The 25663-nt window shown below is 38.7% G+C and overlaps 2 protein-coding genes and 1 non-coding gene across 3 annotated transcripts; all 3 read right to left on the bottom strand.

The window, feature by feature from the left end:
* Positions 1-1897: 1897 nt before the first annotated feature.
* LOC147853638 (uncharacterized) lies at positions 1898-3327 on the bottom strand. Its single transcript, XM_087332401.1, has 2 exons — positions 2730-3327; positions 1898-2298 (listed from the first exon to the last, which is right to left on the bottom strand). The coding sequence occupies exons 1-2, from the start codon at positions 3217-3219 to the stop codon at positions 2285-2287; spliced, it is 504 nt and encodes a 167-aa protein (XP_087188527.1). The 5' UTR covers positions 3220-3327; the 3' UTR covers positions 1898-2284.
* Positions 3328-19240: 15913 nt separating this feature from the next.
* Positions 19241-22046, bottom strand: LOC147853637 (uncharacterized). The gene is made up of 4 exons (XM_087332424.1): positions 21939-22046; positions 21264-21451; positions 20273-20435; positions 19241-19669 (listed from the first exon to the last, which is right to left on the bottom strand). The coding sequence occupies exons 1-4, from the start codon at positions 22020-22022 to the stop codon at positions 19241-19243; spliced, it is 864 nt and encodes a 287-aa protein (XP_087188550.1). The 5' UTR covers positions 22023-22046.
* An 80-nt stretch (positions 22047-22126) lies between these two features.
* Positions 22127-22198, bottom strand: TRNAD-GUC (transfer RNA aspartic acid (anticodon GUC)). Its single transcript has one exon. It is a non-coding gene; the product is annotated as a tRNA-Asp (tRNA).
* Between the last annotated feature and the right edge of the window lie 3465 nt (positions 22199-25663).

The following is a 25663-nucleotide window of genomic DNA, read 5'->3' as shown; positions in this document are numbered from 1 at the left end:
TCAACATACCAAAAAATGTCATCATATTAGGTAAGAGGCCTTGCACTTTTCGAACCAATAGTCAACATATCCAGGAAATGATATCACGTACTAGAATTTTATCAAACGCCATTCTTGCTTCCATTATTAGACCACATTTATGTACATATCAATCAAAGAGTTTCCCACAAACAAATTTCCATCAAACCCAACTTCGATGGCCTTTGCATGCAGATATTGTCCCTTCAGAATGTCTGCTTTTCTCCCATGAGGGCGTCTTATTTAGGACACTTATATAGGTCACTACATCAAGAGGGAATTCCATCACTTCCATCTATTCTAACAACTAACAAACATAGGGCGCCTTCACTAGGCCCATATTTAGCATATCCACTACTAAGGGTATTCCACGATATCACATCTTGACTTCGTAGATTCTCAAATACCGCCTGTGGTAGTGTAATCAAGCCACATTTTGCATACATGTCTATAAAAGCATTACCAAGAAATAGATGTCTTTGATACCCATCTTTAGCAATCTCCAAATGTAATTCTTGACCTTCGTCCCAATTACCCATCTTTGAGCAAGCTCTCAAGTTGCTTAGATAAGTGACAACATCAGGAATATATCCCTCCATTTGCATATGCGCAACAAAATTAAGGGCTTCTTCTCAAAACCCAATCTCCACCTAACCCTGATCTTGCATAAGCTACGCAATGTTTGCCTAGTATTCTCCAAATAACTTTCACGATAGGGGGAAACCATGAGTTTAGTCGTAAGAGAGGAGGAATCAATAGAAATTGGTGTAAGAGCAAAATAAGTGGTGTCATCAAGTGTGATGAATTAGGCTATGTTGTCTATCAAGTTACTAATTACCAACTTGGTTGCACCTTGAGTTGTCAATCTTTGGTAGCTAGGAGTTCATTGAGACCGATCATATGTTTTCTTGTTTCTATTGTCTCCTTCTCTTTTAGTGTACAATGTGCCATAGTTTGGCTTGCATTGCTTTGAGTTGATCGTCATTCAAAGGAAGGCTTACTTCAAAATGTGCTAGATTCGAGAATCGCACTTGTCCTGTTGTGTACTACAAGGATGGTCTCTTGGGTGCTCCATAGATTGAATCATTACAAGGTTTACCACCATAATGGTTAGGGGCTACTCTATGTCTCAAACTCTTGGTCGTGTCTGTGAACATTAGTGTCTTTTGCTAGGGTTTGATTTAGTGTAGACTCAACCATGTCAAATTGATGCATCAATGCCCGATCATAATATAGCATTTTAAAACCTTGAAATATTGCTTGGAGCTCATCAAGTGGTAATTATCAATCTCAAAAATTCTTGGGCATGTAGTCAGGATTTCTTTGTTCCCCAACCTAATGTGGCAACCTCATGATGGGCACTTTGTTCATAGGTTGCTCAAGTTGGCTGCTCGAAGAATTACCTAGTGAGTTGAGTGTTGGATAAACATTGAATATGCACTCTACTGAAACCTAGTGGAGGTCCTATGTTAGAAACCGAGCCAACTTAAAAGTAGGAACATGGGCTCTCTTTCCACTTGTGCATGAAATATGATGTATCTTTCCATTTGCGCACACAAGCATATAATATTTTGGCCCAATCAATTATTTAAAGTTTTGTACCCTTATCATCAACCGATTAGCAGTCTCCATAGAGTTAGTTCAATATCCCTTGGTCCAAGCGGTACTTTTGTAAAATCAGAGGTTCCATTAGCATGTACATACCATTGTTTTGTATGGTGCCACAAAGATGTTTTTATTTCTGAGGTGCTATCCTTCACATTACTTGTAAGTTTGTAACTCATACATGTGGGCCCTACCTAAATATCCTGTTATTTTGATCACTTACTCAATTGGCAACGTTACACATTGGGAACAATATATGGATTTTAAAAAGAGACATCACAAATTGTTTGATCTATGTATGTATATTGGATTGATAGCCAATATCGAAGAATGGAATGACAGTACATGAATGTAATGATGATACTTGTTGTGAAGACTGTTTTTTTTTCTGGGTAATGATATATGCTTACATGCAACCATAGCTAGCCGTGGCTATGGCTATGGCTAAAGCTTATAAAAGGAAAAAGAATGTTGAAAGTTATTTAGGGTTTAGGATGATGCTGTGAGATATGAATCATCGGGGGGTTCGATCGGTTCAGGTCGGATGAGTCAGAGGAAATCGAAATTCAAGTAGGCAGGCATAAAGATTTCTAGCGCTACTCCGAATGGTGTCGAACAAAGCCCGATGGACACAAGCATTCACACAAACACACATACACCATCAAGTGTTGAATCCTGCAAAGCACCCCCCCAAAAAAACAAAATAAACAAAAGCAGGAAGAAAAAGAAAAGATACAACATAATGTTAAGTGTGAGAAGAATGAGGAGGAGTTCATTTAAAAGTGTGAAGAAGTAAGTAAGTGTGTGCGCCGTCAGTGGGTAAGGGACACCCAGAAGGGAAGGGGGGGGCATTTCGGCAATTAAAGAAAACAAATAAAGAGAGAAAGAGCTCCTGGGAAACACAAACCCGAAACCCTTCACATTCATCAGGGTTTAGGGTTTAGCCTTCTTTTTTGTTTGGGTTTACCTGCGCCGTCGTGGGTAAGGGGCATTTCGGCAATTAAAGAAAACGAATAAATAGAGAAAGGGCCCCTGCCAAACACAAAACCTTAAAACCCTTCACATTCATCAGGGTTTAGGGTTTAGGGTTTAGGGTTAGGGTTTACCTGCGCAGGGAATGTCGGAAGGGACGCGAATGGCGCAGGAAGCAGCGATGGCGGCGGTGGTGGAAGACGGCAGCGCGTTGGCGTAGGAGGAAGACGAGAGCTGAGCGCAGACGCAGGGAAGAGACAGAGCTCGCAGCGCCAGGCAGCAGCCGGAGTCGAAGTCGGGCGTCCGGCCCGTCAGAACCGCCACGGCGCAGCTCCCCATCACACGCCTCAGCTCGTCTCCCACGCACCATGCCTCTTCTTCCTCCTCTTCCTCCTTCGATCTCTGCTCCTGCCATAGCTTCTGCTCCTCCTCTTCTCCTCTCACCAACGATCTATGCCCCGATGATCCCTGCTCCTGCTCCTCTTCCCCGCCGACCAACGCCTGGCCTGCGGAAGCCACCTGCGAGACGTCGTCGGCCGAGAAATTGGCGGCGAAGCTAGCGGCGAAGACCACCGCCAAGACGGCCAGCAACACCACGCACCTGGAAATGGCGGCGGCCGCCATGGGGAAATAAAAGGGCGATTGTCTGAGTGGGAGCGGGAGGATGATTAGGCAAGAAAGCAGTGGAGAGGTCTGTGGGATTTCTAGGGTTAGCAGAGCAGGCGCACAGGCACAGAGAGACAAGACACATGTATATGTATCTGTATATGTATATGTATGTATGTATGTATGTACGTGTGGGAGGAGGGATGATCGATCATGTGGGGGGGGGTCTTCTTCCTCCGTCTGTTTTTCTTGTCTCTGTATGTATGATGTATGAGTATGTATGTAATGTAATGTAATGTAATGTAATGTCCATCATTGACTGACTGACTGTCTGGATACGTTTGAATGCAGAGTCGTAGTTGTAGGTCGCGTCGCATTTAATGCGCTGCCAGTCTCATATTTCTTAAGTGATTAATGCAATGCATAGCATATCAATAAATGGTTTGGCTTGCCTTGGTTTGGTTTGGTTTGGTTTGGTTTGGTTTGGTTTGGTTTGGTTTGGTTTGGTTTGGTTTGGTTTGGTTTGGTTTGGTTTAAAGGTCATGAAACCAAACCGAACCTTACCTCTTTGTATATGGAAAACACACGAGAGCATATTTGTTATCTTACCTTACCTTCTTACCCCATAGATGCCTCGCACCACCATCTTCACACACTCACACACACACCAGAGCATTCATTACCTTGCCCACCGCCCCTTCGAACCACCATCTATCTGCACAACCTACCCTCCATCACCCTCCCCCTCTGATACATAACCTCCCTCCACTTTGTATCGTCTACCCCGCTCGAGCACAGCTGATGAGAAACCGTGTGTGCGGACAACAGGTTTGGTTCCTTAGATTATAGGTTCCATTCCTCTGCCATGAGGTTTGGTTCCACCTACAACTTGTCTTTGTTTGTTTGTTTGTTTGTGTGTGTGTGTGTGTGTGTGTTGTGCCATGAGGTTTGTTTCCACCTACAACTTGTCTTTGTGTGTGTGTATGTGTGTGTGATTGCTAATCATCCAATGCCACTGTACCCAAAACCGAAACAAAAGAAGATCAAGATGGTATTGTTACATTATCCAAGTCACGCTTCTTTCTGGAATAATTCGGCAATGTTTGCTTTACCCTTCAGTACTTCGCCGTATTCGGGAACGACGTGCTTATAAGTTAATACAACGCTAAAGCGAAGCAATACAAGTTATAACCTTTCTAACTTTTTAGGCATTGATGTCGTCAAAAGAAAAGGGTGGGTATTATGGCGTACACTCGATTTCTTCTTGCGCGAGTTGGCAACAAAGACGTGCATGCAAATTCGTCTTTACTCATTGACCAAGTGTCCTTCTCTTAGATGAAAGGATGGAGTAAAAACTTACAATCAAATTTATATGAAGTTGATACATGTGTCAGCCTTTTCAAATACACATAATAACGAACATAAGAAAACACAATTTTAGTAATGAGGACAATTTGCACCTAGCTTTGGTTTGTTACTAAAAGAAGTGTCAAAACACAAGTTGCTTTTCTCTCACTCAACCCAATGAGATGGTTCAATGTGGTTCTCATTAAATGCTTTTCTAGAGTTTTGACATCTTGATTTATAATTGACGAGGGCTCCACCCCCAATCACATAGTATGGCTTCAAAAAAAACATTATTGTGCAATCACTTGATTATTAGTGTCAAAACTTGTTGGAATAGGTTCATTACAAGCATAATTGTTAGCGATTCTTTGTAATGTAAGCATGAAAAAGAAAAAGAAAAAAGATAGAGAAAGAAGGGTGCCAGGCAATCCACCCGACCACCCCCGAGTAAAGGGATCAAGACAAACTTGAGCCTTGAGCAGCATCTTGATTCTCATACCAATTCCATGGCATCGAGTCGTACTTGTTATTTGTGCGCTCTCTACAAGAGTATATTAACCACAAGAGCACAGTCTCGACGTAATTGAATGATGCGTCTAATAAGGATGTTGTTGAGGGTTGAAACAAAATTTCATGAGGGGATGAGGATAGTTCATTCATTTTGATTGTTGTCTATACAGGAATTTGGTGAAAATGGCGAGAGGGTTGCTGTGGAATTATTTTGAAGCAAATTTAGTTTTAGAACGATGAATGAAGACGGGGACGGAGGCAAATACAAATTTTCATGATGGTCTTGAGGAGTGTGTATATACAAGAAAGTGCTGAAAATGGAGAGGATTTTGATGGAAAATGGCGAGATGCTTTGATGTGCAAGTTTTATTGAAGCAGACTTATTTATTTTCAGTTTTTAGAATGATGAACTGCACAATATTCATTGTAATGTTGGATTATCTTGTATCTTGCCTTTGGCTACTTTAATCTTAATATTAATGGAGGATAATTTTTATGGAAAAAAAAGGGTAGCTAGGCCTCATATTTGTAGCCAAACCGACGGCTTCCAAGCAAGTTCACATTTGGCTCTTATGGGTTGTCTCAATTCCTAGGACTAAAAGTAATCCTCCTTTCTTTACCCTATTGATTAACCCTCACACCTTATCCTCATGTGGAGAATACTATGGTACAACTTATGACGAGATAAATTATAGTCATGCCCGTAACAATAACAATGTAAATAAGAAGTTGATCTTTCATTGCCTTCGATATTAAAGACTAAATGATAGCTAACTAGAGATGACTCCTAATCTTTCCATTGTATCGAGATGTTTTAGTATGTTCTATGTCTCAATAAGAAATAACTACGTGGTTGAAATCTCATATCAATTTCAAGGTTTACACTCAAGCATTAACTTACTCAACTAATTCCACATTAGCTTTTGAGTAGAAACTTGAAAGTATACAAACTTGATTTTCTAATACTAGTTTACAAACCCCTTTCGAATTTAAAGAAAAAAGGCATTGCCCCCAATTTAGGGTTATAGTCTTGTACTCCTTTATGTGTGTGAGTTAGGCTGCCCATTGATCTCAGCATACAAACACAAAACAAATTAGCGCAAAAAATAGAAAATATACCATTTGTATTAATGGGTATATGGAGTTATGTGGTTTCCTAATTGGGGAACCATCAAATTTATGCTTGGTAAGAAAGGTAATGCATTAAATATAAATGGTGAATGATGTCATAATTAACGAAATTCACTTTGTGTTTTGCATTCAATTCACATGTTTTCACCCATCTCATTATGTATGTGTTTCAATTCACTTTGTGCTTCAAAACCCCGATTGCATGCATGACCTCTTTCCATTAATTTAGCTCATGTACTTACTTTTACATTGATTAAATAACTTTTGCAAAACCCATTGTTGTAGAATACTTAGCATAAAATACGTGTAGAATACGTATGCTAAGTATTCTATACTTGTAGAATATGCTAAATACTTCTTTAAATTAAAAGTTTTTTTTTCAAAGAAAAATTAAACTTTTTTGAAATGATAAATACTTGTACGTAGAATACATCAAATTTTTAGAATACGTGAAAATTGGAAAAACGGCAGTTCTAAAACATAGAATATGTACAGAATACTTCAGAGTATTCTAAAACGTATTCTAAACATAGAATAAGCATTTTTTAGCAACTATGGCGAAACTTTATCAAATTCCGGTTAACCGGGAGACTGCACTCTTTTTAGTTATTCCGCCAAGACAATTGGTCGTGCTTGTCTAATACTTGTTTACATCACTCTCATAATGGAGATTGCCGTGTTGGAATGCAAGATTAGACATATCATTTATTTAAATATGTGTTTCCTTTTCTATCCATTAGAGCATTTTGGTTTCGATGCCTTGAAGTGATCAATTTCTTAAGCCTTTCACTATTGATGTCCTCAATATTTGTGTAGACACTCAAAATGTTTTACTCGTGTGAATCAATCATTAGTTTTGCTTCACCAAGACGTCCACTCTTAGTGGACACTCAATTTCTGTTGTTCAAGGTACGTTGGTATTGTCTCATTAGAGATTGATTTGTTATCCCTCTAGCATCTAGGATGTTTTATGCATTAACGACACATGTTTCACACAACACTCCATGGTTACTATAAAACAATATAAGAAATACTTTTGTCACTAAGAGAACATCAAGAACAGAGAATATGATGAGCATGTTCGATGTTGTGACAACACCCAGAAGGGACTCCAGTGCACCACCCTTCGCTTCCTCTCCAGTCGCAGATGTCACGGTGGACTTCTGTCTCTCTACTGCTGCAGAACAAAAGTTACATGCAGAGGTGGATTGCCTTCAACAACATTGAATTGTTATTTATGTTGTGGGAGGTCGTCCAAATCGGGCTGAGTTTCGTCATCTACTATAGGCTCGGTTGCAAGGTGAGTTAGCACCAATAATCGACATCCAATTTCTCGATAAGGGCTGCTACCACATTGAATTTAATAGTGGTAATATGGTGGATAAATTGCTTCTGATGGGTAGTGTTAAGATAAAAGGAATATGGATGCAATTTTTAAAATGGTATGCGGAATTCAATTTAGATGATTTAAGAGGCAATTTCTAGGCGATTTGTTTTCTCTGTAATGTTCCCAGCCTTACCTAAAGAGTGGTGACTGGTAATAAATGAGATTGCGGCCACACTTGGGCATTTGATAGATGGTAGAAATTGATAGGTTTAATTCAAAAAACGAGAATACACTAATAGTGTGATTGTTAGGTCATAATAATATGGTTCTTCCTGCATCGATTCGATTGCTGCCATTGAGTGGTGGCAAAGCGTGAGTACAAAAGATTATATATGTTGGATTACCGAATCAGTGCTTTAAATGTAGGCAAATTGGGCATATGGCAAAAGATTGTATATGGCAGAATGCACCTAATGTAAATAGTATGAAAAAATTAAAAGAAAAGGGGGCGATAGATGTGGTGGACGAGTGGACTATAGTGAGAAAAGGAAAAGGTATTCTTGCAAAAAATGTGAATCATTCTAATAAATGGGTTCTAACAAGGAATAGATTTGGATCCATTGAGAATCTTACACAAACATTGCCACTGGATGATGTTTTGGTTGAGGAGGTAGATGGAGCTTCCATTACGAAACATAAAATTGATATGGATCAAATTATAGATGGTGACCTCTCTACTTCTTCAATAAATACAGGTGGTAATAATTTACTACACTCCTTGGTAGGTGAGGCACATAACAAGGATAATTGTACCTTGGCCCACATTAATGAGGATTTAGGGATGAAGGGAGATGAAAATTTGTCATTAGTTGTATATGTAGAAAAGGAAGATCACACGGCCCATCAGGAAGACTTTAATGTGGAAAAAAGTGGGGAACATGTTAACTTGTTGCAAATTGTGACTACTGAAATTTGTCACTCATCAAGGGAGGATACCCATAATTACAATGGCCGTATAATTAGATCAAGGGCAAAGTATTTAGAGAGTGAGTTTAATTCTAATCACCGCCTTAATCAAGAAACCAACGCAGAAGTTGTGCGTAGTACTCTTAATAAGGTCATGGATAGAAATAATATGATTAATCGATTTATGCATCATGTAAAGAAACATGGTACTATTTCTTATTCAATATAAAGATGTCCCTTAAGGGATTGAAAATTAGCAATAAAGCTTGTAAGTTTAAAAAGTCTACATTGGATGGGAGAACTAAGGTTAGTAACAACTTCTGTTGAGTTATGAATAATTTCCGAATTTTGTCTTGGAAAGTTCAAGGGCTTGGAGGGGCTCTTCGTAAGAAGTTTAAAGGTAGAGTTCATCAAGAGTTACATAAGTTTAATGTGGGTGTCTATTTACAAGAAACTCATCTATCGGATAAGAGAACAAATACATATGGGAACATGTTGAAAGGAAATTGGAAATACTAGTGCAATCCTGCGATTGGCAATCAAAACAAACATGGTGGTTTATGTATAGCCTTAGTAGAGAAATGGAGTCAGCAGGTGCTAGATTGTCATGTATTGGTCGATGGAAAAGCTCATTACATCATCCTATCGATCTCAGACCTTAAGTTGGGCTTTCTTAATATTTATGCTCCAAATTCGAGTGGGGCTAGAAAGGAATTTTGGTTTAAGATAGGAACTGATTTACCGTCAATGGATCATTGGTGTATGATGGGTGACTTTAATATGATTGAGGATTTTGGTGATAGTACTGGAGGATCTCATGATTTGATAAGTGCATCTGAGTTGATAACTTGGGAAAGATTATGTCTATCATTCAGATTGCAAGATGCATGGTATGTTACATCTTTTGCTCGATTAAAAGATTCATTAAGTTTCTCTTGATCAAATAGAAGACAACAATGGGTAAATCTGTCACAGTTGGATAAAGTATACATTGATGATTTTTTTGTTGGAAAGGGTGGGGAGATTGGTATTGCATCAGGCTCTTTATTCTCAAATCATGCACCTATGATTATGGTTGTTGGAAAACAACCATATCATAACAATAGTTGTGGTCGTATTCCAAAATGGATTTATTTAGATACATCTCCAAGACATGATATTTTACAGATGTGGAAAGTGCAAAATACATCAGATTCTAAAAATGTCTTGCAAATGGTTAACTCTGCTATTTAGAGTACATCGAAACTTCTTAAATTGCAAGTATTCAAGACTATGGAGAAATGTAAGTTACAAATGGTTGCTAATCGGAGGGCTTTGAAGTCTCTTCAACATTTTCAAGAAAAATGTCCACATGCATCTTGGGTTGAAATGGAATTGGGTCACTTAAGAAATGAGCTAACAAATTTAGAAGATAAGATATCTCAAACAAAGTTTCACGTTGCTGGTGCGAAATGGGCTAGATTAGGTGATAATGTGAATGCCGATTTTTTCGCATATTATAAAGGTGGTCATTCAAGTAGTTGTCTGAGATAACTTCAAAGGGAAGATGGGTCTATTACGAAAGACATTAATGAAATGAGAGACATTGCTACGTCCTTTCATAAAAATCTACTAAATACCCAACAATTTTCCGTTCAACAACTCCAAAAAAGGAAAATAGTTTTGAACTGTCTAGAACATAAGGTCTCAAATGAGATGGTCGAAGCATTGGTTAAGGCAATCTCTTCTACAGATGTAAGAGCTGCATTAGTAGCTATTGGGAAGAATGTATGCCCAGGAAATGATGGATTATCACCAGAATTTCTTTTAGAATATTGGGATGATATAGCCGATGTTTTCACATTCTCTTTACAAGAAGTTTTTAAATTGGGAAGGATGCCTGCTGAATAGAATGAAGTAATGGTTTATTTGATTCCAAAATTAGAAGGTGTGGCGGATGATATTAAGAAATGGAGGCCTATAACTCTTTTAAATACTGTATATAAAGTTTATGCTAAATTATTAGCGACACGTCTGCAACCTTTTCTTCCACATATTGTACATAAAACTTAGACAAGCTTTATATAAGAAAGGAGAATATTTGATAATATTTTCATGCTTTGGGAGATTATAGCAATAGCGCAATAAACAAAACAAGAATTGACAATATTGCTTTTGGATTTTGAGAAAGCATATGACAGAGTTGATTGGAATTTCTTATATGAAGTTATGGGTCGTCTAGGTCTTCCTAGTGACTATGTCAAAGCTGTTTTTGCATTATATAATTCAATAGCTAGTCGTGTTCTTGTTGGAGGACCACTAGGTAATACTTTTCCGGTTACTAGATCGGTGAGACAAGATTTATTTCTATTAGTGGGAGAAGCCTTTAGTGCATTCTTACATAAGAATAAGTTACCTATTAAAGGAATACAGTGGCCATGTGTGGAGGAGGTTGTGTTAGGCTGTGAATTTGCAGATGACACAGCACTATGTTGTAGGAGATGACAAAAATCTCTGTAATGTGCAAAGTGTGATCCATGATTTTTGTGATGCTTCAGGCGCAATTATCAATTTGCATACATCAATGGGATTTTGGGTTGGGGAAGGTCTTACTCCTACTTAGTGTCCAGACAGTGGATTCCGTTGGATACCAAAGGGCTCTCTTGTGAGATATTTAGGATGCCAAGTGGGAATTAATCTTCTTCCAAAAGCTCATATACAGCCATGATTGCTTTCTTTGAAGAAGAAATTGATCTTTTGGAGTTCTAAGAATTTGTCACTTGATAGGAGGCTAGTTATTTCTAATCAAGTATTACTCTCCTCACTGTGGTATATTCTATCCTCTTGGTTATTCTCCAGATCATTGTTATCAAAGTTACAGAGATTGATTAGGAATTTTTTATGGGGATCTACTAATTTTAATTATGTTAGACCAAAGGTAGCTTGGAAAACTATTATAGCGCCGACTTCTCAAGGGGGTTTAGGTTTGGTAGATCCTTTGATACAATTTATTGTACGAGGATTACTGCCAAGAAATGAGCTGTGGAAGATGCTTCTTCAATTGAGAATGAAATAGGTCTTCCCGAAAACTGGAGGTGAATGGACAAGGTCTCTTCGATGGTGGTTTATTCCTAACTTTCATTCGCATAAGATAGTGTTTCAAAATGATAGATTCTTCGCTGCGATCAAGAGAGCCTGGTGGTTCATAAAGGATAACTTGCAACAAGTCCGACCCACGTCAGTGGATGAATGGTTACATCAACCATTGGTTTGGAATCTTTTATTTCTAGATGTTGAAGGGTCTATGTTGGGGAGGAGAGTTAGACTAAATTGGGCTCAAGTGGACTCATCTTTTGCCTCATCACTTAGTAATTGGCAACAGTTTGTTCACCAGTGAATTGGATTGGGACCCAGGAGAATGGAAGTGGCTGCCTACATCATATTCCGGGGAGGATGTTAGGCCAATTCCGTTTTTTCAGTATTCTGTTCGATTGGGAAGGGAGATGATAAGACGTAGGGTACCCCATTGGCCGACAACAGCAACAAAATGGATGACTTATAATGTGGATCCTACTCACATGACAACATTTTGGAAATAGCTATGGGCTATGCAAATTCCAAAGAAGATTATTCTATTTAGATGGTTGATTGTTAATTATGCGGTTCCTGTTAGGGCTTGGATGTATTGTAAAGAAGTGGATAAGATGTGTGATTTTTGTGGTTTAGAAGTGGAGTCTCTTCATCACCTATTTTGGTCATGTATGGCTGCCAAATTGGTTTGGAAAATATTTTTACGTCTCTTGCATGAGGTTTATGGCTCTAGAATATATAAATGGAGGGCAGTTATGTGGGCTAATATTAAGGGTGAGGTACAAGATTATGAAAAAGAAAATGTTAATTTTGCATTATATACAAGAGGTCGATATGTTGAGGAAGTGTTGCCATACATGCCTATTAATTCTGTCCAAAATGGCGTGGTTTGGGAGACGATTAGTTCAATAATTATATGGGTTTTGTGGACTAGTAGATGTCGAAGGATATTTCATCAAATTCAATGGAATGTTGTGGATGAAGTCAAGGAGATTTGGATGACCTTAGTGCATACACTAAAAGGAGAATATGATGCTATCAAAGGTGATCCAGATGTAGTCTTTCGAAAGCAAGAGGTTTTTAAGAAGAGATGGGAAAGGATGAAGGTATTCTTCATGGTTAATGGTGGTATACGTTGGAGGTATCAGCCACCACTATGGGTATTTCCTCCACCAACATGAGGAATGTGTCAATGTATAACTATTATTTCTTATGCTCAGGGACAAACATATGTCTATAGCAGTCTAAGAGTAGTTGAAAGGGACTATGCAAATTTTTGTGACCTATATTTTTATTTTGAAGGCATGCATAAGCCTAAAAGCTATGAGAAGAGGGCAAGAAATCCATAATGAGATCATTGAAAGGGAGTTTGATTCATATCTGTGTCTTGTGGCTATTCTAGTTTATGCATATGCTAAATGTGGCATTTTTGAAGATGCTACTGCAGTAATTGGACTACTTCCGGATGCAATCACCCTTGTAAGTTTGCTAAAGGATTGTGGTAGTGTAGTGGTAGTTGATACGAGCATAGAAATTCACAATGAAATCGTGAGACTGTTGGAAGACAATATTGAGCTCGGGAATGCTTTGGTGGACATGTATGCTAAATGTGGCCAGCTTGGAAAAAACCGAAAAAATATTCAATGATCTTTCAGATCGGGTGTTGTGGGATAGTGTGGCTTCAATAGTTGCACAATCTCTACGGAAAACATAGCATTGTAGCATATGTGCTTTTTTAAAACTAATGGAAGGATATTTTGTTTAAAAAAAAAGAAAAAGAGGAAGATCTTATTGTTGAAAAAAAATACTTTTGTCACTAAGAAACAAAGTAAGTGTGATGTAGATTTTGCCATCAATAATGACACAATATTTCAAGCGACTTGTACATTTCGTCTCGTCACCAAGAGTATCACGATACCATGGGGTATGAAAGAATTATGTCAATTATGTAGCTATTAACGTAGAAATAATGTAAGTGTGAAGTAGATTTTGTCATCAATAAGGACACAATATTTCAAGCGACATGTAGATTTTGTCGCCAAGAGTCTCAGGATACCATTTATGTAGCTAATAATGTATGCCCAGGTTAGGATAAATATGTAGGTGACCTTTATTTTATGTCAAAATCAAAAGAATCTAGGGCATATCGCGATAATATGCTTTAAATATTCACCTATTGAACGGAATATTACCTAGATATGCTTCCTATATCCATCCGAAAAGTAGGCTTGCTTGTTTTCTTGATTTCCTATAGACATACTTGGACCAGGTTTGAGGTTCATGATCGCACTATTACCAAATCACACTATTTGAAGACTATTTAAGAGATATCAATGGGGGCATTGCTTACTTCCTCAAACCAATTTGAAAATAATTGAACAGATATCAATTGGGCCATAGCCCACTTTCTCTAACCATTTAGAAAATATTTCAAGCCATATCAATGGGGACAAACCACACTTCTTTATTGAAAGACTTCACGAGCTTCCTTTTTAAACTTGTGCATATGTGATTTGAAATTCTCATACGCATTATTTTAGAAAGCAAACAAGCTTGTTTAATTCAAATCATACTTTGGTAACTTCCCCATGTGCCTGTTAGCAAACAAAGAAGTTCAGTTACTTGGAAGCATGATATTTTTGGTTCCAATGGCTCTTTTGTTGCTCCATGTAATTCGAAAACCTTTTTTTTCACGTTGCGATTTATGGCATATTTGTTTTGAGTAAAGAAAATCGCCATACAACAACTATCAATTACTAGCTCATATCAAGATGACCTTGAAGTCCAATCACATAATCAAGGAAATTAATCTTAAGCACAAACATTGGAAGTAACTATAGTTAAACTGGCCAATTTGTGCTCAACATCAAACTTATCCAACATTTAAGCACCTAATCTTTCACTTAATTAATGCTAGAACACATTCAAGTGGAAGCATATTTAGCACATGGACATCCCATGCCCACTCATCTTCTCACAAGCCTTAAGTAAATTCATGTTATCTTTCAATTTCAAACCAATTAGGATATGCTCACATCCTAATTAGCGTAATTAACTACAAAGTAAAACAACTCATGCTCCTCTAATTATTGCAAAATTAATATGCGTAACCACTTTATCTCTCTCTATATGTATATGCTTTTGGTTGACTTGTTTGTTCCGACAGCTCAATGCTCTCTTTTTTAATCAACCAGATTAAGCCTATTTAGGCGATTTTCTCAAAGAGGATTTATAATTAATGAAACAGACAACTATATCAAAATGTTTGAATGAGATTAATTATTAGCGCTAGCATACAGTGTGATCTTTCTTCACTTAATTATCAGTATAAACAGGTTTACAAAGATTCAAACGATTCAATAATAAAGTTTTTCCATCTACTAACAAACTATACCAGCATTCATGTTACAATTATGAAACTAATGGTCGGCTTGAAATGCAAGTATATCTTCCTCTCGCGACAAGGATGACCAGTACCTTCATGGTTGTTGTTTTTTTTAAAAACTCTGAGAAGCATTGTGAGTTTATAGACTGATTTAGACCCTGCTTCAATTCATGGTGGAAGGCCGGCCCAAGGCGATCTCAGAACCAAAACCATCCGGGGCTTGGCTGAAGCAGAAGACAGACAGACAGACAGAATTCAATCCCATGTCGAGCGAACCAAGTTTCTGAAGGAATTATTTCGAGTCACAGGCCGAGTTAGCTGAACCAGTCGGATCTGAGCGCAAAACATTATTGGGCCTGGGGCCGGCCAAGACGGTTGATTTGGTGGAGGCAGTGGAATTCGGGGTCAAGCATTGATCCCAAGCGGTGGGATTAGCCAAGCAAGTAGAACTTCTCAGGCCCAAAGGCAAACTGTCAGACGAATTCGAAGCTGAGAGGGGGGTATTTGAAGCCGAATCAGGCCAGGAGCGAGTGGAATCGGAGGAACCAGTGGAATTTGGGGCAGAATCATTAGGTAAACTGGTGGAACATAGAGGAGCCGAACATGAATCGATGGGTCCAGCAGCATCCATCAACAATCTGGGGTTGCGAACATGCACATACTCGTAGATGCTGAAATCATCAGCGTAGAAAGTAGGGGGCCGTTGGCGGCAGGAGGATTTGGAGGAGAAAAGGTAATGTTGGGATGGATTGGGGGGACATGTAAAGGAGGAGGAGGAGGTGCAGAGGGAGATACCTGCAGAGCCATGGTAGATGGGGTCATAGAACACTTCTTCTGCTGCTGCTCTCTTTCTTGGTGATGTGATTGGGACTGGAAGAGAAATCATTAGAGCAGAGGAGTTCCCACTGTCTTCCATATGGGCTGCCTGCCTGCCTTCCTTCTTCTTCCCAAGTATATGTATGTAGTAGTACTCTCTCCTATACCTTCTTCTTCTTCTTCACATTGTACATATAATAAACACAAAACAACATCTCCTTCATGATATGAAGGGGTGTTCATATTGCTCTTTTTTAAGTCATTCATCTCTAAAGGGAAAACAATAAGGCCATGATCCCCCCATTATGTCGTCATTGGTGACAAAAAAAGAAGAAGAAATGGATGTTGAAACAACACAACTGCCCAACATACGAGAGAGAAACATGAGATGCCATGGGCCAGGTCCAGACACTCAGAGGACGACACGATTGCTTCTTGTGGGTTGGAGTGGTGGGGATGCAACACTACCTACGTTGTGGTGGAGAGAAAGAAAGAAAGATACAAGTAGAGTGCATGTTTGTGTGTGTGTTTGTGTGAACCGAAAGACTTAAAAGTCTGAGGGATGTTGATATAAATTAATGTTAATCCATAGAGACTCACATACACCTTGACTTCTAGTGGGCCGAGACCTCACATCTAAGTAAAAGGATCGATCATCCACTAAAAACATCATCAATATGGGATTAACATTGGTTTATGCTTGGTCTATTGGAACGTTACACTCATGATGCACAATCAATCACCTATTTGATTCTCTCTCTAAGTTGACGTTACACTCATGATACACAATCAATCACCGATTTGATTCTCTCTCTAAGTTGAGCATACCAGGGTTGCACTTTCTCTTTATAAGGAGATTATGGCCAAGGGGCATGTCACACAACAAGATGGAGCATTCACACAACAATATCACAATGCTTCCCTTCATAAATTACCGCATCACCAACTCCCTTCTTGAGCACGTATGGATTTGTTTGGGCCCCATAGATAATGCTTTTGGCCTCCCAAGGGGGAGATTAGACTATCATAATCTCTATCCCTCTATTAGAGTGTTAAAGTTTAAAAAAAAGATTGTTCTATATATCCTTATAACTGTCAACTTAGATGCATCCCCCGGGCCCCGACCCCAAGTATTAGAATCTTTAATCCCTCCTATGATAAAGCAATCATAGATTAAGGATCTTATCCGCATTTCCATAGACTTTTTAAAGGCACAATGTCTTTCAAGTGAATTCTTCATTTGTCCACTTTTGTTTATTTGTGTACAAGTGTGCTTGTACATGTGCATGCACTCGTGTGTGCATAATTTTATATGATGACTCAACTTTCCCGATAATGTTAATGGACGTAGACCCCTCTTACAAAAATGAATTATTATTCTTTAAAATATTTTCAATAAGAGTAGCCTTCTAAAACATCAATGACACATCTCTCAATGTTCACAGCACAATACTAACAGAAAAATACAACATATTGTTCATCAATTTACCAACTATCAAAATTTGGGCTCTCTTTGGCTCTTTGTAACTATACAAATTTATATGGCAACTTCAAATGTAATTAACATCTTATGGCTTGGTGCTCTATAAGAGTTTGTCCACCATGTGTGCACTATGTGTTGATTGTACCGGAAAGTATATGCACATTAAACAAGGAGCATGTAATGATGTCGTAGAATGCATGTGTAAAACAGCCTTACGAGCGCATGGAATTGTTAAATTTAACATCTACAAAAGAGCCCTCATTATAGAATGGTGCAAACCACAAACACATTGAGGAATCAAGGAGTCGCCTACTTTTAGTTCCATATCTCCTTTGTTTCTCTTCTTCCCCAGCCCTCCTTCAAAGAGGAGAAGCTCTATACATTCCCATCACACCTCTAAATAATGATCATGATGGAGCTATTTGTAGATTTGATTCTAACACATTAATAGATTAGAAGACAATGTGTATTATTGTGGGTATATTAGTCGTAAGACCCTACAAAAATCATATGAGAGGTGATTGCATAAAATCGTATGATATCTATATCTCTAAATTTAAGAGACTGATCCAACAATGAGACATTGATTTATTTGTATGTGGGATATCACAATGGCAAAGTGCGAAAGGTCAAATACAAAATAGTAATTATGAATACAAAAATGATGTGTTCTCTTTAGCTTCATACACCTATTAGATCTTCATAAATCCGTTGCTGAACGTGTGAAATTGTTCCCTTTAGAGTCAAGCATATATTGGATCTTCATAAACGTATTGTCCAACATGTGAAATCATGTCCTTTCACTTCAAACATCTATTGCCAAATAATTATTTCGTCCAAAACAACTAATCATGTCTTCTTTATCTCACTATTTGCTTTGATTGTATGATGTATCACAGTTCACTAATAGATCCATTTTTCTGCAATATACATTTCAAAAGAATCATGTAAAGTTTCAAGATATCCTTTTCATATAAAATTATCTAATCCATTTTCATCAAGGCAAAAACTCATTTGTGAGTGTGGGTGTGAGTGCCATAAAGAAGACAACCCCTCCACGACCATTTCACAACAACTTCATTTATTTTGGTCAAAAGGTTGGATGGACACATCTCAAATGTACAAGGTTGGATGGTAATCAACATAATTCTATGAGGCTTAAAAGCATTCACATGAGAGTTATGTTTTAAGAGTTGGAAGCCAAATTGGAGCCGTGTACGACTTATTCGTGTCACAAGCATAGACAACACAAATGATTGATCACATGTTTACCTCCGTTGTAGGTAATGTATTCGGATTTAAGGATCTACGTGCTCTTCGTCTAGAAGTTCTTCGAATCCCCCTTGCTTATTCCAAAACTTTCATCGGACCACCACCCCAAGGTATCCAGGTTGAAAGGGATGAGCTGAACAAATCCGGGCGTCCTCTACTAAGATGCATGATAAAGCCAAAATTGGGCTTATCTGCTAACAATTATGGTAGAGTTGTTTATGAATGTCTCTGTGGTGGGCTTGACTTTACCAAGAATGATGAAAATGTAAACTCTCAACCGTTCATGTTTTGGAGAGATCATTTCCTATTAACTTCTATTTTTGTGTGTGTGTGTGTGTCTCCCTTAGTGGTAAGTTATTAGGCCCTAGGTCTTGGTTTTGGACCCAATTTTCTCACCTCTCTATTGCCTTGATGGTTTAGAGTCTAGACCATAGCTTCATTTCTATTACTCCATCCATATCCTCTTAATTTTCTCTGTCCACCGTGCAGTGGACTCTGCCTGTTGCCTTGGTGGTTTAGACCATAGCTTCAAACTACATCTCATATGCATCAACCCAATGATATCACAAAGAAGTCTTTTTTACACATGCTGCAAGAAATACGACACAAGCTCAGAAAATAAAATGCACTACGACAAACATCACCTTCTCATATATGTTCCAACAATTCAGCTGACGAAAGGTTTGTCTGTCTTCAGCTTCCTTCCCGATAGAAAAAAAAAAGGCCAACCTTATCAAAGTTCTATTTTAACATTAATCAAACAAAAGAAACATTTCTTATTAATATCATTAGAGATGTTAACGAGAGGCCACATCAATGCCTTACATTGTGCGTTTCCAACTGGTCTTTTTTTCTGATCTCGGATCTGAATTGCCTCAAAAACTCGATTCTCCAGACTTTGATTCTCTGTTTGCAGATCCATGAGTACCATTCTTTGTCCTTCCAAAGTCTTCTTTGTTTGTTCGATCTCTTTCCATGCAAAGTGTATTACGTTATTGAGTTTTCTTTTTATGTTGGAATAAGGCATTCTTACTTCAAATGCTTCATAATCATCACGAAACTGGGCTGACATATCAACTTTAATCTTCTTTTCGTTTTGTATGTTTTCATTAACAATGCCACAAATGATTGAACTATGAATTTCTTTAGCGCGCTTTTCCAACTGCATGAGAATGTACAATTATCAGGATACATACAAATTTGCATTCATTTGGTAATCGTGTACATGCAGATATTGTATTGATTTGGTCATCAAACGAAATTGCGTTAATTTGGTAGTATCAAAACTACATTGTACAGAAATTGCATTTATTTCGTTCAGGACACAACCAATCAAGATTCAACATACCTGCGGGTAATTCCAAAAATAACCAGTTTTCGCATACATATCTATTTCTATAATCTACTTTTATGTGGAAAAGCACTTAAAAAGAACAAATTTTGTTAGGTATGGCAATGATTTTGGCATATCTATATTTTCTCATATTTGTAACCCATGACAAAATTTCATACCTCCACTTTCCACCTGATATGTTCAACTCAACTATGTTCAGAAATAGCACTGAATTTTTGGCTATCAAAATTATGTACATATATTGGCTTGATTTGATTATCAAGGTTCAAACTTACGTGCTCTGACTGAAGTTATCTCGTCAATAATTAACCCTAAATCTATTTATTTCTAGTTTTACAATAAGCTTTTTATGCATACATATTGCATTGGATTGTTGTACAATACTCCTAAAGACAGCAGATGTAAATAAACCTGTGAAACAGTTTCCCTCGAGCTGTCCACCTCAGACTTTAGATTCCGCATGTAGTCTTGTAGCCTGATTTTGTGAGAATCCATCATGTCTGTCTTTTGCTTATAGAATTCCCGCCTTTCTTTTAACCTGTGTTGGAGCTCTCCCAAATCTGATGACAAGGTTCTGTGGCCAAAATACCATGGATACTTTAACAAAAGACATCAATCGTTAACAGAAACAGTACTCTTTATGTTCATCTACGAACAACTGCAGAGATAACTGAAAAAGAAAATAAATCTTTTGATTTTCTCAAACTAAAATATGAAATCTAATGGCCGGAAGTAGAATAATTAATCTTTAGATCAGCATGGTAATGCATAGATTTTTTGGGAGAAAGAGAAAACAAAGCGCTCACTGTATTATCTCACAACAAACATTGAAATTTGACGACCAAAAGCACACAGATTGACTTTAGGCCTGCATGATACTGAGATAACTGATAAAAGCAAATCACTTCTTTTGAATATTAACCTTAATTTGTGTATATAATGCAGAGAGAACTGAAAGAACACATACCATCTGTTTGATTTTTTAAATAGCATAAGTTGGAACTCAAGTCCAAGATTTACCTTATGTAATATGCATAATGCAAATAACTGGAGAAAACTAACCATTTATTTGGTTCTTTCATTGCAAACATCAAAATAATGGCCAAAAGAGCAGACATAACTGAGAAAACAGATGGTTTGATTCTTTTCAAATTTAAAGGCTAGCAGAATATCTAGATTCTACACTATGGGTTCCGGAGTAAAACAAACCACTTTGATTCTTATGAAATGGAACTAAACACACGGACCAAAAGATACTGCACAGATACCAAAGATTTATTTATTTGTTTTCTTTGTTTGATTCTGTCATAACAATTACATCAGCTTTAAAGGCCAGAATCATGATAAAAATTAACTTAGAAGCCTCACATGAATAAATTCTGAAGGAGAATTCACAAAGTACCGTTGTTTCAAGGAAACCTCAGCAAGCGTTTGATTCACCGTCTTCAGTTCATCTTCTTTCTCTAGTAGCTTCACATAAAGGTCAGCTTCCTTCTGCTTTAAGGAAAGGCAGCGTCGTCTGATCTTGGAGAGAACCTTGCTGTGTTTCAAAAGTTCTAAATTCTTGCTGTGATGAAGCTCTTTTTCCACCTACACATTGATTCATTCACAGAAAATGATGGGGAAATGATGCAAATTTATGAGAAAATGATAAAGAAATACGAAGAATCTCATTCCAGTGAGGCTTTGCTGCTGCTGCTAAAATGCAGATTATATAAAGGAAGGAAGAGCAGAAGAAGAAGAGGAAAACGATAAAGAAATAAGAATTAGAACCTTAGTCAATTTCGGATCTTAGAAATTGGCACAGTTTATAGAGGATAAGAAAAGGCAGCTCGTGTCCAAGCTACTGCAGCTAAAGAAAAGCTGGAGACAAGAAATTGAAGGAACTAAACACAAGAAGGGAGGAAAGAATAAAGGAAGGAAAGGAAGTGAAAGAAGACGTGGAAGAAGAAGGATTCGATCATTCGTTTGTTCATTTTCATATATTCAGTTACAACAAGCAGCGGCAGCAGCAGAAGAAGAATCAGAAGAAGAAGAAAGATGCGTGAATTCATCAATTGGTTTTGGAATGAGTTACCTGCAGGCGATGGAGGAGGATGCGTCTGTTTTCTTCCATCTCGTGGATGCGCGCCTGAAAGGTCGGTAGCAGGTGAGCAGCCATGGCTCAACCCACTGTACGCCCCCAAGTGTTTGAAAGGGATAGAGAATACAACGGAACGAGCAACAATGCCCTAGAAGATGACAGGAGATTTGCCCTGTCCTACACGCCGTTGCCGGGGATCGAACCCGGGTCACCCGCGTGACAGGCGGGAATACTCACCACTATACTACAACGACATGTTGGTGTTAGAGGAAGTGTAGAATAGTGGTGAGTACTACTTGTTCGGATCATGTACCGGAATATCGAAAACATGGCCTGGTGTCGTCGCCAATACATGGTATGTGACGATGTTCGTTCGCACATGAGCTGGAATACCCATGTGTGCACTTGGACGAGATCATGGTAATATGTACCCTGCCTCGCTGACGACCCGCCTCGCTGACGACCCACTGTATGCCCCCAAGTCTTCGTAAGGGGTATAAAATCTGGCGGTAAGAGAAGGAATGGCCTAGAAGATGAGAGGAGATTTGCCTCGCCCTTCGCACCGTTGCCGGGTATCGAACCCGGGTCACCCGCGTGACAGGCGGGAATACTAACCACTATACTACAACGACATGTCGGTGTTAGAGAAAGTACCCTCTGTACTACTGGCTCGAACCATGTAATGGAATGTTGAAAACATGGCCCGGTTTCGTCGCCAATGCATGTTATGTGACGATGTTCATTCGCATATGAACTAGAATACCCATGTGTGCACTCGGACGAGATCATGGTAATATGTACCCTGCTGAGAACGTAAGTGTTTGCGGAAGCGTAAAACAGAGAACAACACAGAGAGAGAGAGAGAGAGAGACAAACAGAGAGAGCAGAACACAATTTTAAAATTATATCAAAACTATGTACATACACCGTGCTAAGTAGCACTATTTATACAAGTCCTCTTGGGACTGACAGAAGTACCATGTACTTCAATGCTCACACGAGCATCTGACACTTACTACGAGACTATAGCTACCTAGTAGTCTATCCTATACTAGGCTTCCGATTGGACTTCTGGTTACGGATTGCACCCGGCCTCCACTGCTTGCCGGTTCGGTTGCTCACCGTAATACCGATCCGTTTTGCCCGATCTGTCTTGCTTACCGGCTCCGGCTTATTCAGTCGATCCGGCTCCGGTTGAGCTTGCCGCTCAACACTCCCCCTCAAGCTCAACCTGAGGTGGGGTCGTAGTGTCGACCTCTGTGGCAGTTGGTTCTTCCAACCGACTTCTCCTGGCGTTACTCCGCCTTTCTCGAGCTCCTCGTCTGGTCCGATCCCGTTTGAAGCGACCCCTTTGGTTCTGCGCGCCTCGACCCTCTCGGTCGGCATGTCTGCTCAATAGGCCCATCTCAGCACTCACGTTGTTGTGACTCCGGCGCTTGCCAATAAGACCCCCACATAACTTTCCCATTAATACCACAAGTTGCCACGATCCCGAGACTTCTACCCCAAATGCCAATCGCCTCTACACAATTCCAAAAATAGTGAGGGATCGATTCCAAAAGATATCCACATAACTTGCAACTAGCCTCCCCACGACAACACCTCATCCACTCCCCTACAACTCTTTTCAACCATTTAGTGTCAGATGTTTTACATTTATCACAATATATTTCATAATGAAAATAGACCGTAACGAGAGAGTGTATTTTGAGGAGACAATGAATGTCATGTTAACGGGGGAGCATAGATTGACATATTCGCATTCATGGGGCCTCCCCCACGAATACCAACGGATACGCATAAGAATGCATGTTCAAATATTCGTTAAATTTTTTTCCCCTAAATTTTTTCTTTTTGAAAAAATGTATTCGACGAGTAGCGAATAGGGAACGACCTGCAGGGAATAGCTGAAACAGCGAACAACAACAAACATTGGTTCCTTGGAATTTTAGGGTTTGCCTACATCTTTTGCTCTTCCTATATAACACATACATTCTTAACTGAGACCTCTTTCTGCATATTGCTCCCTGAAAATTAGGGTTTTGCCAAAACTCGGTAAGGCTCTCTTCTCATCTCAATGTTGTCCAATCTTCCATGATTTATTCATTTTTTTAAAAACCGGAATATGCTTAAAAGTTAAAACCACCTCCTGGCGTTTCAACAAATGCCAAAACAATATAAAAAATAGATATCTTTATAATAATAATAATAATAATAAGGGAAAAGTACCAGGATACCCCTATGTCCAAAAAATTACACTTTATAAAGTAATTATACACTCAAATCTTTGGTAAATAGGGCTACTTCGGTTCCATTTCTTCCATATTTGGTAAATAGGGCTTGTAGATTTGAATGTATAATTATTTTATAAAGTGTAATTTTTTAGACATTGGGATAGTTTGGTAAATTTGGAACTTTCAGGGGCATTCTGGTAAATAAACGAACTTCCAGGGGTATCCTGGTACTTTTCCCTAATAATAATAATGCCAAAACAAATAATAATACACACCGGATATACATATCATTCATACATACATATATACATGACATGACATGACATGAGTCATGACATACATACATACACATGCCTCCTAGAGTTTTGCCTAGTGGTACATGAGTGAGATCTTGGTTGCCATCATTTTATGTAACCTCAGTTTTGGATGGTCAGTGTCTGGCTTCTTCACATTATAAACACTAGCGTGTAGGAATCGGCAATGGCTCGACTCAAGCCTAAACCGAACCGTGGAACCGTTTTTAAACTGTTTGGCGATTTGACAGTTCGGTTTAGGCTTGAGCTTCCTTAACCGGTTTGAGCCCATTGTGGGATGGCTCAAGCCGAACCGAACTGATTAGGGCCAAACTGGTTAAGGCTTAATCAGCTTGGCTAAACCAGTTACCCTTAATTGGTTTAGGAACCGGTTCAGTTCAAGTTTGGAAACTCCCAAACCGGTTAAGGCTTAACTGGTATGGTTTGGACAAGGCCAAAATGGTTAAGCCGAAATCAAACCCTTGTCTATTCCTACTAGTGTGCATGGCTGTCGTTCGCACTAGCTACTCACTATCCATTCTTTGTCGTCTGATTTCATCCCTTGAAGGTGAATGTGAACTCCCCTTTTTTTCTAGTACTTTCATAATAAATCATCTCCCCCTTCTTATGGACTAGGAAGAGTCTTCTCCCAACATTTCCTGGTTTTTCTTCGATAATGATATTTAGACATCATTCCTAATTAGATGCGGCAATAGGGCAACTCTACATGGTGCATTCATGTCACTTTGAGGCGCCCTATTGAGAGCAGTAGACATTATCCCTTAGATGTAGTAATAGGACAATTCTAGGTGGTGTATATGTGTTCACCTTTGAGTGGTCATTCATGTCACTTTCAAGTTGTTGTGATGAGCAGTAGGCATAGTTCCTTAGATGCAGTAATAGGGCAATCGTAGGTGACATATACATACATGTCACTTTTGAGTTGTAGTGATGGAGCTCTTAAATGAGTACTCAAAGAAGAGCTTGAAACATGATAAATATTGTTGTTAAGCATTTTCCATACTTTTGAATCCTTGCACCTTTTTGGTGACATTGGAAGTTTGGAACAAGCCTCAAAGTTGTAACATTTAAAGTAGACAATAGCACCGAGCACCAATACTTAAAAGGAAAGAAATTTGTATCCACCCAATAATATAAGGGCCTTCGGGCAAAACATTTTCTTGAGAGAAGT

This window comes from Azolla caroliniana, unplaced genomic scaffold (genome assembly GCF_043228905.1).
Source record: "Azolla caroliniana isolate FFs.n. ecotype wild unplaced genomic scaffold, voAzoCaro1.0.p SCAF_16, whole genome shotgun sequence".
Taxonomy (NCBI): Eukaryota; Viridiplantae; Streptophyta; class Polypodiopsida; order Salviniales; family Salviniaceae; genus Azolla; species Azolla caroliniana.
The sequence above is the reverse complement of the archived record's forward strand: the minus strand, read 5'-3'. Positions and strand labels throughout refer to the sequence as shown.